The sequence below is a fragment of the Mastigoproctus giganteus genome, chromosome 3 (assembly GCF_048544385.1).
Source record: "Mastigoproctus giganteus isolate SK-2022 chromosome 3, ASM4854438v1, whole genome shotgun sequence".
Lineage (NCBI taxonomy): Eukaryota > Metazoa > Arthropoda > Arachnida > Uropygi > Thelyphonidae > Mastigoproctus > Mastigoproctus giganteus.
This window is the reverse complement of record NC_143577.1, coordinates 217,799,564-217,815,867: the sequence shown is the minus strand read 5'-3', so window position 1 is coordinate 217,815,867 and position 16,304 is coordinate 217,799,564. Positions and strand designations below refer to the sequence as shown.

The following is a 16,304-nucleotide window of genomic DNA, read 5'->3' as shown; positions in this document are numbered from 1 at the left end:
CGCTTGTGTCAGGCCATAGTCAGAGGGTCCCTATTGGAACGCTGTTTTCCTTGCCACCACTACTTGGAGGTGGCCAGGCTGCCCATTGTACTCTGGCTGACCTCTGCCAGGGTCACCTGTGCTTCCTGACAAAAACGAATTAAAAAAAAAAGAGGCTTTTTATTAGAAGTGAGAGAGAGGGGGGGGATTAAATAGATTGCTAGGATTATTGCTGGTGCTCAAGGGAGCACCAGCAATAATCCTACCGGCACTAAGGTTTGTAAGCAGCAGTCTGCTGTACTTACGATTTTGGGCCCTTAATAGGTGCTTGCAGCAATCCTACGCTGTTCAGGGTTAGCTTATTTGGGGAAGATCCCTGGTGCATTTTTCTATCAGCTTGTCACTCATGGTCGTAGCCGTTAGCGGTGTGTTTTAGTTTACAGGGTGTCGGGCTCTATGGGATCCGGTTTGGCCTGTTGTTTATTCTGTTTGCTTGCGTGGTTGTGTAGACTGCCTGGAGAAATTGAGTGAAGGCCACAAAGGAGCCCGTGTCCTCCAAGATAATGTGCTATTGATGCCGAGGGTGCCAAGCAGATGAGTGTAAAGCCTCTGGCAGTGCTCTACATATGAGATGCAGGTTCACATTACGTGGTCTCAGGACTCATTTTTCGCTGCAATGGCAGCGTGGGTCTTGTTCTATTCCTAGAGTGATATGCTTCTTCTTGAAAGGGCAATGCCCAGTTAACATGAAAGTGGTGTGGAATCCATGTGAGTTTGGGTTGGACAAGTAACTGTGACAGTAGGTAGGAATTTTTTATTTCTCTAACCCTTTTCCTTCTTATTCCAGTCTGTTTGCCATTGATCAAGTTGGTGTTTCTTGAGCTGCTTCTTTTCTTGCTGATGTCCAGCTGGAATCCCAGGATGTTGGTACGTATGCCTTTCTTCATTCGCTGGTTGTTTTCTTTCCTGATGACTTCCAAATGCAGGGGCATGTGTCCCGCAATGACACAAAGGGCAGGGGAGCTGACTGCATAGCATGTCCTAGTCACTGAGAGGAGATTGAAACGTTGGATTGAATCCAGTTTTCTTTTGTTGTTATCCCACACAGCTTTGGCAGCAGATTGAGGCCCCATAGCATATGACTCATGTCGAATTAGGCTGGCTATACAAATATTATTCTTTATTAGGTTGTGCTTTTTGCAGGATATTTGTGGGAAACTCATGATTTTCATACCCCTGTATTCCAGAATGAAAACTGTCTGGTTCACAAGGCCTGTATATATATTTTTTTAACTGGAGAAGGGAACGGAAGGGCATTTCATTTGGCCAGTTAAGTTTCCAGATTTAAATTCGAAAGATATGATATGAGTATCTTGAATGGAAAGCGAAAATACAGCAGCATAAATTACGGGCTCAGTTGTTTCCCGAATGGTCTAATATTAATATAAATTATTTAAGGGGCTCCTGGTTTTGTTGAATCCTTACCAATGAAAATTCATAGAGTGCTTCCTGCTAATCGAGGAATTGCAGGTTGCATTTAAAATAATAATGTGAACCCTAATTTTTTGGTTATATGCTCACTTTTAGTAAATATTTAAAATTTTAACGTTCTTATATTTTATTATTTTATTTTTTTCTTGTCCTTTTTGGTTGCGCCTTCCAACTCCATAACACATACAAAAGGGTGGTCATTGATCAAAAAAAAAAAAAAAAAAAAAATTACAGCACGATTTTCTGCCACCTAGTTGCATAGGTTGTAAACAAGTGACATTTTCACTTGTGGTTATGTTTTATAATGTGAAGGTGTTTAAAATCCCCGCGTTTGCTCTTAAAACCCACTGACGTCTATATAATAAGAATTCTGGGTTTGTGTGCGTTCTTACAAATATGGCAGAAAAGATTCTCCATCCTTTAATTGTAAGAAGTTTAGCAAAACGTTGGCTGAAAGAAGATACAGCCAATTACGATTTTAGTGGTGCTTCAGTTGGCGATAAAGAGTGTCGAGGTGTCATTTTGTGCAAAAGCCCGGGTGTGTTAGCTGGAATTCCTTTTGCTAATGCTGTTTTCAATGAGTTGGGCTGCTCTGTTTTGTGGCAGACAGAAGAAGGAAATTGGCTTGATCCAATAACAGAAGTGGCTGTTGTATGTGGTCGTGCACGATTTTTGTTACTTGCAGAAAGGATCGTTTTAAACTGTTTGTCAAGAGCAAGTGGGGTAGCAACTAGTGCTAGGAGGTTGAGAGATCGTTTGGATTTATTAGGATGGAAAGGAGAACTGGCTGGCACTCGTAAGACTACCCCAGGTTTTCGTTTGGTAGAAAAATATGCTTTGCTTGTGGGAGGAGCATCAATGCATAGATATGATTTATCGGGAATGGTTATGTTAAAGGATAATCACGTGGCAGTTGCAGGATCTATTACAAAGGTAATTTCAAAGAAAAGTAACTAAAATTCTGTACGATTGGCTTTGATACATCAAAAGTTAATTTAGTACCACAGTTGACGAATAACGATAAAATTGAATTCACTTTATTATAATGGGCTGTTATCAAGAAATAAAAGGAGATATGTAAAAGAACTAAGTATTAATTATGTTTACGATGTCAATATTTGTACTTGTTAAGTAAAAGAAATATTCAGTGTTTTATTTTAATTACATACATAATTATATATATATTAATTTGATATAGTATAATGAAGGATGAGCTGTAAAAAATACATAAGTGTGATAAGGAAAAAAAGTAGTTAAACAATGTACAAGATACCCCAGGGGCTCACATCTGGTGAGCATGGGCTTGGCACACCCAGGGTCCTGAGCTGGATATCATCATTTTTCCCTTTCTTGGTGATTTCCCCCCCCCTCTCTTTCTCTCTCTCTCTCTCTCAGGGTAATTCAGAAATTTTTTTTTGGCTTGTGCAGCATAAGCCTCAGTCCTCCTTGTACCATATGGCTAATAATAATAATAATAATAACAATAACGTCTGCAGTACTTGTATTTGATAAGAAAGTTAAACCACATCGTTCATTGAAACTACTGTGGATTACTGAATTCCTTACATGGTTAGTGCTCACTTTTATGTGGGGGAATGAATAACTTTCTCAACCATGTTTCATGTGGTTTTTTTTTTTTTGGCCTCACTGTCAGCTTTTCACCTATTTTAAATGAACTTTGTATGCAATCTTAAAATTTTTCTGTCACTTCTTTGAGAGAAAAGCTCAAGCAGTAATGCTCCACTATGAAATGCAGTCAATTAATGAATGGAATCATGAGCATACTGCATATCATTTGAAAAGGAAACAGATGTATTAGTTTCCACTTACCATTTTCCTGGGCTAATCTATAATATACAAATAATGATGTAATAACTTTATTTTATTGTATGTTATATTTATTTATTTAACTTTAATATCCTATGCTGGGTGTATAAATTATACAGCAAATTATCTGGAAAACAGAAACCCAAAACTATTTACAAAAGAAGACTGCTAAATGATCTCTTCGTTAAACAGAAATCTAGTCACTTTAGTTTTCAAAAGCTACAGAAGGTGGTGTGTTTTTGACTACTGATTTCACTAAGGCAAAATTTTCAATGAGAGTGGTTTCCCCTCACACAAACACTGGCAAAAATCTTATATCTAAAGATCAAAGAAGTAATGGGAGGTTAATGTGCAATTGTATTATGTTTCTTTTAAAAAATTGTAGACTGTTATATAAGTAACATAATATATAACTGTATATTCTCACTTTCCATTACTTGTGTGATTTATACATATAAGGCTTTTTCCAGCACATGGAGATAACCTGTTGAAAAATTTGATCTGATCCCATCCACTCAGAAACACACCATCTTCTGTCAACTTTTTACATCCAAAGTTGTCAGTTATTCCTCTTGATAAAGATATGTCTTCTTTAGAAAATAGTTTTGAGTGTAAATAGGCTTCTGTTTGCAAGATAAATGTACATATTCTTAATGTATGGGCAAATCTTGCTCAGAACTTTCCTATATACGGCATACTAAATTTCAAACTCTTAAAATTAAATCAGTGTAAAGTTGCCTTTATATACAAGGTGTTTCTAAAGTATGTCTAAAAAAATTCTGGGATGTACTTGAGGGTTCAGAATTTTAAAAAAAAAAGAAGCCAAACGTATGTCCCATTCTGAATTGGCTATTGTCTGAATAAAAAATAAAAAAATAGCTTTGGAGGGTAAAAAATAAAACTAATAAATAAATAAAAGAATAAGTATTTGTTTGCTTATTCCCCTTTTTTCTCCCATATTTATTACTTTTATTATTTTTTGCCATCTATAACTGCATTACCATTTTTTAAAATTCAGAAAGCCATGGTTATCTAACTGTTTGTAATCAGGTACCCATGTGATTTTTTTTTTTTTTTTTTTCTTATTTTGGACACCATAGAATATGTTCCAGAATTTTTTTGCATATGCTTTGAAAATTCCATATCAGAGTTACAGTTCTCTTTGTATTTTCAATATTTTAAGGGAAAAGCACTTTCCACATAAAATAAATCAAAGAATAAAATAGAAGAGGTCTGTGGTACTGGGTTCCATGGATAAGAAATAATAATTCAGTACATCCAGTACGAGCAGTAACTAAGTATTTAAGATAAGAGCCGACCTCACCAACTGTGGCTACCCTACCCATGTCTTGGGCAGATGCGACCTACAAGCCCATGAGCTTGCCGCATGTCCGAGACCCCCCCCCCATAGCAATGAGACAACATCTACCACTTGCATCCCATATTACCTGGGCACTTCAGACCGCATTTCTAAGATCTTACGCGGGTACTGTATAAAGTGCCTGCAACTTCCTGGTGGAGGTTTGTGATCTCTTGTCTCGAGGGCAAAGACACCTGTCCCCCCTCTTTTACATAGCGGTGCTATATATACTGCATCACATGCCACAATTGTGGTATGAGCTTGCCACATGTCCGAGACCCCCCCCCCCATAGCAATGAGACATCTACCACTTGCATCCCATATTACCTGGGCACTTCAGATCGCATTTCTAAGATCTTACGCGGGTACTGTATAAAGTGCCCGCAACTTCCTGGTTTAGGTTTGTGATCTCTTGTCTCGAGGGCAAAGACACCTGTCCCCCCCTCTTTTACATAGCGGTGCTATATACTGCATCACATGCCACAATTGTGGCAGCTGCTGGGGGGGGGAACTGCCAGAAGGCTCCAGGACTGCCTCACGGAACATGAAAGGGCCCTTTGGCTAGGTGACTCTACACACACTGCAGTTGCAGAACATTTTTGGTTGATGCAACACAACCTCAATACCGAGGTGGTTGACCAATCCCCCCACTACTATTACCATCTGTGGTTAGTCACTATACATATTTGGTTGTCGCAATGTGTTTAAACTGCAATAGAGGTGTTTGGGTGTAACCAATCTTGGTATCGTTACAACATGACAAATGGTGGCAGTCACCTATATACACAGCCTGTACCAGCAACAGTCAGCTAATTCTATGCAATAAATGATTCAGCATTTGTGCATCCTCATGCACGCTCTCTCTTTTTTACTTAACATGACCACGCTCTGCCATTCCTTTTGTAACATTTTATATTTCATATTTATGTACTCCTATGGCTGAGGAAGAGAATGGATGTACTGAATTATTTCTTAAATCAAAGAAATAAATTTTCTCAAAATCAAATGTAAATGTGTTTACATTAGCTTAAGTAAGTGTCTAACTAAAGAAAGTGCCTAAATATAGCCTCTGTGAGCTTCAGTACATCTTGGAACATGTCTTGCCATAGATTGTCTGATGTGTTCAGAAATTCCTGGCTTCATGAATTCACTGACATTTCTCCCCAAATTGTTGATGAATTTCAAAATAAGGGAACTGGAGTGGAATAAACCAGTAACTTCAAATGACCCATATGTAGAATTCAAGTGGATTAAGGTCTAGTGAGCAGCAGGCCACACAGTAGGCCTGAGGTTCTCTGTGACCTGTTTACCAGGATAGTTTGTTTCAAGTACAGTCTAGCCAGAATGAGTGTAGTCACATAAACCATATGCATCTTCTAGTTGCAAGTGCAGCATCCTCCAGTAAAATAGGCAGTCATTTTCTGAAATGTGATGGTAATTCTGTGCTGTGAGGCATGTGAGCAAAACTAAAGGGTAGTAGTAGTAGTAGTAGTAGTAGTAGTAGTAGTAGTAGTAGTAGTAGTAGTGGCACATGATGCAAGAAAGCAAGTGTAGGAGCTTATGCAGCATCAGCCAAAAAAAAAAAAAAAAAATCACACCATTCCCTCCATATGCCTGTCCAGTTCCTCCTTAAATTTATTTAACCTATCAACTTCCACAACGACAGATGGAAGTTTGTTCCAGCAATTAACCACCCGCTGGCTAAAGGCAAATTTCCGCACATCTATTCTACATCTGTCCTTTCTTAATTTGAACTTATGTCCCCGTAGGTTGGTAATCTGAACAAGTGGAAGGATCCCATCAGAATTCAGCGTGCTCAACCCATTCAAGGCCTTATACACCTCAATTAGATCACCGCGCTGGTGCCTAGTCTCCAGCCACTGCAATTTACAGAACTTAAGCCTCTCTTGGTAAGAGGATCCCTTCGTTCCCCTCACCAATCTTGTTGCCCTTCTCTGTACACACTCAAGTAAATCTACATCCTTCCTAAAATGAGGCCTCCAGACCTGTACGCAGTACTCAAGGCGTGGCCTGACCATTGCCTTATACAGAGGGACAATCACCTCCTTTTCCCTGCTAGCAAAATTCCTATATATCATTGACAAAATCCCATGACCCGCCCTAGCAGCCTGTCTGCACTGCTCAGAAAACTTCATATCTGACTGCACAATTACTCCCAGGTCTTTTTCATTTTCTACCACCTTAAGTGTAGTACCACACAGTTGGTACGTTTCTCTGGGGTTACTTCTACCCATATGCAGTACTTTGCATTTGTCAAGGTTGAACTTCAGTTGCCACTTCTTAGCCCATCTAAGAAGGTCTTTTACATGATCTTTAATAGGCTCACCCAGACATTGCTTATGAATTTTTGCTGGTGCCGTGACTGCATGATGAGGATTTTGTTTAGTCTACAGATGGCTGTCATGGAAATTAAGTACCAACCTTAATGAAGCTAGCTTCTTCTGTAAACACCACTTTGGCTAAGAAAACAGGTAAACACCATTTAAGCTAAGCACACTATTGTTGGAACAACACATCTTGCACAGCAAAATCTGCCTTAAAAAATTCTGAGAACTCTGCAAGGGATTGGGATGTAAGTGATTTTCCCTTAAAATCTGACAGATATTCATGTGGATTACACCTTTCTTTGCTGCAGTTCTTCTGGTACTGTCACTAGGATTTTTGTTCTTTATTAAATTAGCACCTATTCTTCCAAAGAAATGATTTTTGCAAAGTGTCTCCTGTGTTTTGCTGTTTTGGATTTGAATGATCATGCTTCTCTCAGGTTTGCTCTATTCTCAGAATATTTTTGAACTTGGCAGATGCCAATAAGGGAATGCTGTTGTGTCCAGATGACTGTCTTTTCCACTGTTCCCTTCAGCAAGCCCATAATAAGTTGCATGTTTGCTATTTCAGTAAATGACTACTCTTTCATTTGTACAGTACAGTACTTGAATTGCTCAGAGATGATGGCTTTGACTTATATAAACAATTCTTCAACATAATCTCAAATTCTGAAAAAGTAACACAGAATTGTACTTTATGCATTTACTTGTATGTGTTGATAGTACAACTTTAGCATAGCCCACTATTCATACTAATGAACAATAATAATAATATACATTTTTTTTAATAATGGATATAGTTAATCTGCAAAATTTTGGAAATACAGAGCCTCAGCAGCATCTATTTATGTAGACTTTTCTCGTTTTGACGTAAACAGCTGATCTTGTAAGCTACATCACACTTTTTATTAATATCCTATATGTATATATTAAAAATATATACTGATTAATATATGTTAATATATATTATAATCTACACAGTGCACCTGGAAAGTAATGAGGCAAATCCTTAAAAAAAAAAAAAAAAAAATGCCCAGAGAAAGAATTTACAAAAGTCATTCGAAATAGTCTCCAAAGACTGTACACTTATTACTTGTTTTTTTTTTTTTTTTACTGATTAAAAGCATTCCTTTGGATGGCATGAAGCCAATTCCCTTTCATCTTTGTTATTAACTTTGGAAAGGGAAAGAAATCAGCCAGAGTCAGATCTAGTGATTTTTTTTGTGGGGGGAGGGGATCTCAGTTGGTCCTTTTTGTTGTTGTTGTTGTAATTTAGGAGCATTAGCAACTAAGGCCATATTGCTCCGGGGATATGCGGTGGTCATTCCTTGACCTTTCTGCATCCTCCGTATTTGGTGGCTCATGAGCTCGAACCCCGGTCCAATCAAGAAGCATGTGTTATGCACTGCTGTTCCTGCCTACCTGGCTACGGAGGCGCCAGGTCCTTTTTGTGAAAGAAATCTAACAATAAATGTGGAATATATTCACCTGTGCATTTCACTGAGTATGTCAAAATTTTTTGGAGAAGGCCAACATCAAACTCTGATTTTTAGATTCAATAGTTACTAGTGACAAGTTATGGTGTTTTTAATATGACCCACAGGCTACATGTCAAGGCTCTGAATGGTGTTCACTCTCTTCTCCTTCAACAACAAAAAAAAAAAAGAAATTCAGTTCCAAAAATGAAAAAAAAGTTAGTTTTTTTCACAAGGAATTTGTTCTGGAAGTTAAAGCCATAAATGCCCAATTGTATTTAGAAGTGATGGAATGATTGTTACACTCCGTTTGGTGTATGATATGATTGTTACTTTATATCATTTCAATCTGCAGTGTGTCACTGAAATTTGAGGCTACTAAGAAGTGTTTTTTTTTTTTTTTTTTTTTTTTTGATGTGTAAACATCTTTGGCAGCACCTACTAAATTTCAAACGGTAGCAAAATCAATTTGTCACTATTTTGCTATGCAGAAATGACATCGTTTGACGTAATTTCCATTTCATAACAAAGAAAAATGGAGCCGGGAGAGGAAATTGCACCAAGGATCATGGGATGAGCTCAGAGCTGGCATAAACCAGCTCTGAGCTTATCCAAGTCTGGTTGTGAAAAAACGTTTATGATTTGGGGCATATCACTTAGGTGGCTTTGCGCTAACCATTGCCACCCATGGCAGAAACCTTTTGGTAACCAGAGAAATGGGATATCTTGAGGGCATTGATCTTGGATGTGCTCAGAGCTGGCTTATCCAAGATCATTACATGTGCTTCAGCCTTACCAGTTGAAGCACATAATGTAGGTGTTACAGTACCTGTCTGTGTTACTGAAGCGGTTGTATTTTCCATCAAGAGGCAAATCATAAATGTTTTTCTGCAACCAGCTGGGCCATTCAAGAATATTTGAATTAGTTTGCGATTGGGAGATAACAGACTCCAAATTACATGCATGAGTAGAATCTTTTGCTTATCATTGGCCATTTTCATTAAGTTGCAGAAGTCCTCATTGGTCATCAAGTTTTTGCATTTCTTTGCAATTGCCTGAGTGGGTTGAGCGTGGCGAGTTTAGCTCCCCATTCATCTCACTGTTTAGATGATTGTAAAAGTTTCGAAAAGGGTCTTTTTCTTACAGTCGCATTACAAGGTCATTACCGCATACTTCGTAAGGGTTATCGTTGTCTTGACACATCGTTTTACACATTTCAATCGTTTTGCGAATGTCCGAGTCCGATTCATACAATTTACTATTTAGTGAGCTCTTCATTGTCGTCATAGATCGTGACATATATCATCTTTGACAGTATCTTTGTTTCCTCATTACGAAATGGAATGTGCAGCATTACCATCTCGTGCTTGAGATCCTAAGCCAAGTCATAACTTTAATAGTGTATTATGCGTGGATACTGTCATCTCTTGAGGTTCTCGTTAGCACCATGTGTAATTTGCGACAAAACATGACAGAGTAACATGATGGTATGATTGTAAAATTCAAATACTTGTATTGTTGCAATCATACTATTCAGCAAATGGCTACATTCAAACGGGTAATTAGGCTATTGGCCTAACCCCTTCCAAACGTTGATTCGGTAGAGTAAGCAGCGGGTGATGTATCCTATTTATCACTAACATTGATTCGGTAGGGTAAGTAGCGGATGTGAGCATAAATTACATCGTTCATGGTTTCGGTTTTAGCTGTTCGAAATTTATTAGGTGTCATCAAAGATGTTTACACATAAAACATCTTTCATGAGTACAGGGTACATGCATAATTTTTTTTTTTTTTTTCCATTTGAAAGTAGTATAACAGATTGATCTAGTCATCTTGGTTAAATCTTTAAAATGATAAAGTTACAGTTGATATTAATTATAGAATTATTTCAGTGATTTGGACTTGGATCATTTAGATAAAATAAGATTGACTATTTGTATTGTCTACTTTCAGTTTTCAAATAATTATATTTCTGTATCAATACAGGTTGAAGGAAAAGACACACTTATGAACCAGTAAGTAAGCAGCAGATGAGTTAATTTAAAAAAAAAAGTTTTGGTTGATAAAATTACAGTGTGAAATGATTTGTAAATTTATGTTTACAGATTCTAAAACAAGTAACAATATAGTAATGGTAATAGTAATCGTGGCATGTGATGCAAGAAAGCAAGCATATGAGCTTACGTAGCATCAGCCAAAAAAAAATTACACAACCATTCCCTCTAAATGTTTGTCCAGTTCTTTCTTAAATTTATTTAACCTATCAACTTCCACGACAGATGGAAATTTGTTCCAGCAATTAACCTCCCGCTGGCTAAAGGCAAATTTCCGCACATCTATTCTACAGCTGTCTTTCCTCAATTTGAATTTATGCCTCCTTAGGTTTGTAATCTGAACAAGTGGAAGAATTCCATCAGAATTCAGCGTGCTCAACCAATTCAAGGCCTTATACACCTCAATCAGATCACCTCGCACCTGTGAGGTGATCTGATTGAGGTGTAATATCAACTGTAACTCCAGCAGCTGCAATTTTCAGAACTTAAGCCTCTTTTGGTAAGAGGATCCCTTCATTCCCCTCACCAATATGCAGAACAGTTATTGTTTTGCATATTGTACAGACATATTCCATATTGTACAAATAATTATACGGGCCCCTACAGTTCTATTTCTTTAAGATGAACCTAGAAAAACTTGTGAAAAATAAAAAGGAAGCAGTGTGTTGACAGTATGGCCATTAGCGTTATTCATATTTCATGTCAATTAAAAAAAAAAATAAGCAGTTACAATTTTATTAACATAATGATTGTTAAGTGCCTTTTGTTACAAATTGGATCTTATTATAATCAAGATCCAATTTGACTGTCAGCTAACTGAATAATTTTTTTCTTGATTTGATTCATAGTAACAGTTAAGTTCTTTTGAATAAAAGAACTTAACTGTTAACATTCAGTTAAAGGATAAAATGATAAATTTAGTTTTCATGCTATATATGAGGTGTAGCAATAAATTTCATGGACTGGTGCTGTTGCAGTCATGTTCGATGAGTTTGAAAATAAAAAGAATTGGTATGTGGTAGTCCAGACTTCTTCCAACAGGTCGTGGTACAGAGATTGTCAAGTCGCAAGTAATAACCAGTTTTGATAGTAGTGTTAGTGTTCCTTGTCACAATTTTGCAATAGAGCAACAAACAAATATCAAATTTTGCTTTAAACTGGGAGAATCTGCAACGGAAACATGAAATGTTAAAAACTATTGGTAATTAAATGATAAGTCATACCAGTATGTTTGAATGGTATAAGCAGTTCAAACATGGATGGGAGGATGTTTGCAGGACTCAAGAAATGGGCATTATTTGACTCTGAGAATGATGGCTGATGAGTTGAATATAACCAAGGAGATTATTTGTCAATTTCTGCATGAAGATTTAGGGAAAAGGAAGGTCTATGCAAAATTGTGCTTCATCTACACTTGTCAAGACAATCCTGTTTTCCTCAACTGTATTGTTATTAGTGATGAGTGTTTCAGTACAACTCAGAGATGAAGCGCCAAAGCATGTAGTGGACTTCAAAATCATCACCAAGGCCCAAAAAAGTTTTGTTTGTAGAAGTTCGGGATCAAGACAAGGCTGATCATGTTTTTCAACAAACAAGATGTGACTCACTTGAAATTAGGGCCTCACCTGGGAAATGCACTTTTTGAAGTGCATTTCTCAAGTGAGGCCCTAATTTCAAGAGAAATGGAGCTGAAGACATTTCAGATGAAATATGCCATTGTACAGATCAACTATCCATCTGACTCTCCCAATCTAGCAATAGCAGACTTCTTCCTCTTTCCCAAGGTGAAAACTGCCCTCAAAGGAAAGAGTTTTCAGGATGTTTAGGACATAAGAAAAAAAAAAAAAAAACTGCTGAAGTGAACATCATCTCTTTGGATGTGGATGCCTTCACTGACTCTTTTCAGAAACCTTTAGACTGGTGTAATAAGTGCATTCAGTCAGGTAGTGATTACTTCGAATAACAATAAAACCATTTCTGGGCTTCTTCACTTTGTTCTTTTAATTGCACCAGTCCTGGAGCTTTATTGCCACACCTCATAAATCGATTCTGTAAAAATTATAGAAATAATTTGATTCTATTTAGGCTGTTGATATTGCTCGAAGTGTTGGAGGATTTTCACAGAAAATTGAAGTAGAATGTCAGTCGCTAGAGGAGGCTACAGAAGCTGGAAAAGCAGGATGTGATGTAATAATGTTGGATAATTTTCCACCCCTTGTAAGTTAAATTTAAAATATTTTTCTAAGAATGTTTTATTAATCTTTTAAATACAGTGAAATGGTGCTTAGTGTGATATTTCAGGACCCAGCTTAATTGATAACAATAACCAATGAAACAAGAATGCAGTTTGTTGTTGTTGTTATTGGAGGTTTTACAGTGCAATGGCAACTAAAGGCCATTATGTGACAAACTATGGTAGAAATGCAGCTGTTTATCGATGCAGAGTGGAAATGTGTACATAGAAAAGTGGGAATGGACAGAAAGAAAACATCAGAATCAAGCACTATAAAATACTTTAATTTGACTGTCCCCTATTTCTTCTAAAAATCATTAATAAAAACGAAACTGTCATGTTTCTGGAAATCCATAAAGACAAATAAGGAAAATATAAACCAAGATTCAGAAAAGGATTAATGCTCTACTATAAGAGTCAGATTGTGAGGGTACAATACTTTCTTTCACAGAGTAACAATACAGACTGTACGAAGCAACAGAAGTAACTAGGCACTCAATGAGTTGAAGTTCCAGAACCAATCTGGATGTTATGTAATCACTTCTACTGCATGTGCATAAACCACAATAAGGCAAAAAAGCAATAACCGAAGCCCTGATTATAATAAAAATTGTTTATTCTAGGTACAGTAAACCCTTGATTTAACGGACTGATAGAGAAGAAGGGGTGTCTGTTAATGCTGAAAGTCCGTTAAATCAAATGTAACCTGGGGAGGGGGGCATTTTTTATTCTTATTGTAAAAAAAAAAGCTTTAGTACAATATACAGTACTGTACAATATAAAACTATGTTGCAATTTGGCCTTTGATTTACGGATATCAGAAACAGTTTTTTTTTTTTTTTATGCTGTAAATTTCACAAACACGTGCTACTGAGACGCCTTGTTCTAATTTCTCTGCCCCATTTAAGTTCACATGCTTTCTTTTAACTCCTCTATCACTTGATGCCATTTTAAATTGTAAGATTGCAAAATTATTTAATAAATAAAGTCACAATTCAGAAATCACAGAAACACTATACAATTTGACTGCACAATAACTTAAGGCAGACTGAGACCGAAACTAAACGAGTCGGTAGACCTGCAGTTTAGTGTCTCGAGTCACATTCAGCTCGAAGTCACTGCCTACTCTTATCTGTAATCTGAGAAAACAGCTATTTGAATACGTTTTCAGAAAGAATAAAAAACAATTTCCTGAATTTGATTATAAAAATAAAAGTAGGTAATTATCAAAACAATAATGGAAATAGGTAATTGTTATTAATTTTTAATTAATAATAACACTGAAGTTTTGTAAAACCTAAAAAAAAATAATATGGTCGAGATTAACATGTACATTACTGTATTATTTGTCTGGTCCGTTAAATCCGTTATATTGGGGTCCGTTAAATCGAGGGTTTACTGTATTTATATACATCTGATCTGTACTTCATAAAAGTGAAAACATTGTAAGAATGATAATATTATCTGTGATTACAATAAGCGGCATGCACTGTATGTATGACAAACAACATATAAATTAAATGCTCTTATATGCTAAATCTAAATAGAATCATGGGTGCTCTGTGATTGATGTTTGTGAACGTTTAAAATTCACAGACTTTTTATTCTTTTCACTTAACCTATAGAAAGCCAGTTTTTTACATATACACCATTTAATATATAAAACTACCTGTTACTTGGGCCCAAGCAACCTGCATTCTTAAGCAGCTAGTGCAGTTAAGCTATTTTAACCATGCCACATATCACGTTATCTGGCTGCGGAGTTCATTTGAAAAAAAAAAGAACATTCAGAAAGTTATATGCGTATCATTGGCTTTCTTGTCATATTCCTTTTTTTTTTCTTTTTCTAGTTTGTATTGCTTCTTTTGGGCACCTTTCCATAATTGAATGGTGTTACTATAAATTTTTTTTGTTATTATTGCTATAAAATTTATAGTAACCCATTCAGAATTATGTACATATATTTACATTTTACGTGGGTGTGAAGAGTTAATACAGAAAGTCTCCAATTTACATCATTCAAATTTATGTTGTTTTGATATAAAGTCATTTTTAATTTTAAATTCTAAATTTAAAAACTTTTCACTTCTCTCTTCTCATCAAAAGTATCGTAAGGAACAAAATTTGAACAACAGTCTTGCTTGTTTTTGATATGTTGACCATCCTTTTAATAATGACAGCATGGATTACAACATATGAGTTGATTTCATAGCAACAGATATGACCTCTTTGTTTCACTTGATAGACTGGGGAGGTGCACAGTGACTCTTAAAGCTTATCTCTTGCAGACAACTGATTGCTGAAACAGATAGCAATGACAGCTATCAGCCATTAGGTGGGGACACATTATTGTCTGTAGAAACTGTTGCATCTTGGGAGGAAGTCACTCTTCTGGCTGCTAAAATGAATGGTTTGTAGTTGGCTGGAGTGTGTTTATAGTGTTCAGGAACTTGCAGTGACACCAAAATTCAGTTACAGATTGTAGAATTGACAAATGAGGTTAGTTTTGATGAGTAATGTGGTGGAGTTGCTGGACTTGCACAATGCTGATTTCTCCTAATGAGGAACAGATTGTGTTGGAGCAAAAAAGGGTAAGAGAGGAAGAGGAAGTAAAAGAAGTAAAATAGTTTAGAACAAAAAGATTGAGTGAAGTTTTTAATTTGTTAAAAAAAAAAAAAAGATGATCCAAAAATGGAATAGAACAAGTTCAGTTACAGATTGAGAGAACTATTCTACAAAACTCTGTTTAAGCCTCCAACCTTGCCTTCTTAAGACATGAATAATTTGGTATATGATTAATATGGTATATAAATAACAGATATTTATGTTATGGTATAATAGATATGTATGTAATTTATTCTTTCTTCTAAGACAGAGAGAGAGAGAGAGAGAGAGAGAGAGAGAGAGAGAGAGAGAGAGAGAGAGAGAGAGAGAGAGAGAGAGAGAGAGAGAGAGAGAGAGAGAGAGAGAGAGAGAGAGAGAAGCAATAAGTTTGGGAGTTCTGGTGGGTATATAATATTAAGAAGTCCATAGATAACATTGTGGCATAATGGAAAGAGCCTTTTGGGTTGCAATGAATAGGGTGTGGCAGAGTTCAGAGTGCAGTATGTATTTAAAAAAAAAAATACATACATAAGATTCAGTTACCAAACTTATTTCTCTTTTTCCAGATATTGTCCCTACACTGATACATTTTTGCCATTGGCATGGAGAAGCACCAATGCTAATGACATAGAAAGAAGTAGACTGATTGTGTAGCCAATTCAAGACACCACAGTTAAGGTCATACATGTGGTGGATTAGTCAGTTGCTCAGAGAAATGTAAGTTCTCCTTGCCACAGAAATAAAACATTTTCTAATTTTTGTGCTGTGGGAAATAATTAGAGGCTTTCTATTGTTTGTAGATGTTTGAGGAATGAACATGTTGATCTGTGTTTTTCATGTGCTCTATGGAGTATGTACATGGAGCTATGATTTTGAAGGCCATTTCAAGTATATTTCAGATAAAGCATCTGTTTATGTATGAATTATCTCAAA

At 36.4% G+C, this 16,304-nt stretch overlaps 1 protein-coding gene across 3 annotated transcripts in view; it reads left to right on the top strand.

Annotated features, from left to right (window-relative positions):
• Positions 1 to 1,774: 1,774 nt before the first annotated feature.
• The window catches only part of LOC150088721 (nicotinate-nucleotide pyrophosphorylase [carboxylating]-like), a 33,207-nt gene continuing 18,677 nt past the window's right edge, over positions 1,775 to 16,304 (top strand). For 2 of the 3 annotated variants that reach the window (XR_016546798.1, XR_016546799.1), the window contains exons 1-3: positions 1,775 to 2,403; positions 12,620 to 12,751; positions 15,938 to 16,088. Coding sequence is in view for 1 of the 3 variants with exons in the window: in XM_090370877.1 (XP_090227003.1) it covers positions 1,867 to 2,403; positions 12,620 to 12,751 (669 nt within the window). In the remaining 2 variants the exon portion in view is untranslated. The remainder of the gene's footprint in view (positions 2,404 to 12,619; positions 12,752 to 15,937; positions 16,089 to 16,304) is intronic. The other variant, XM_090370877.1, reaches the window with a different exon arrangement.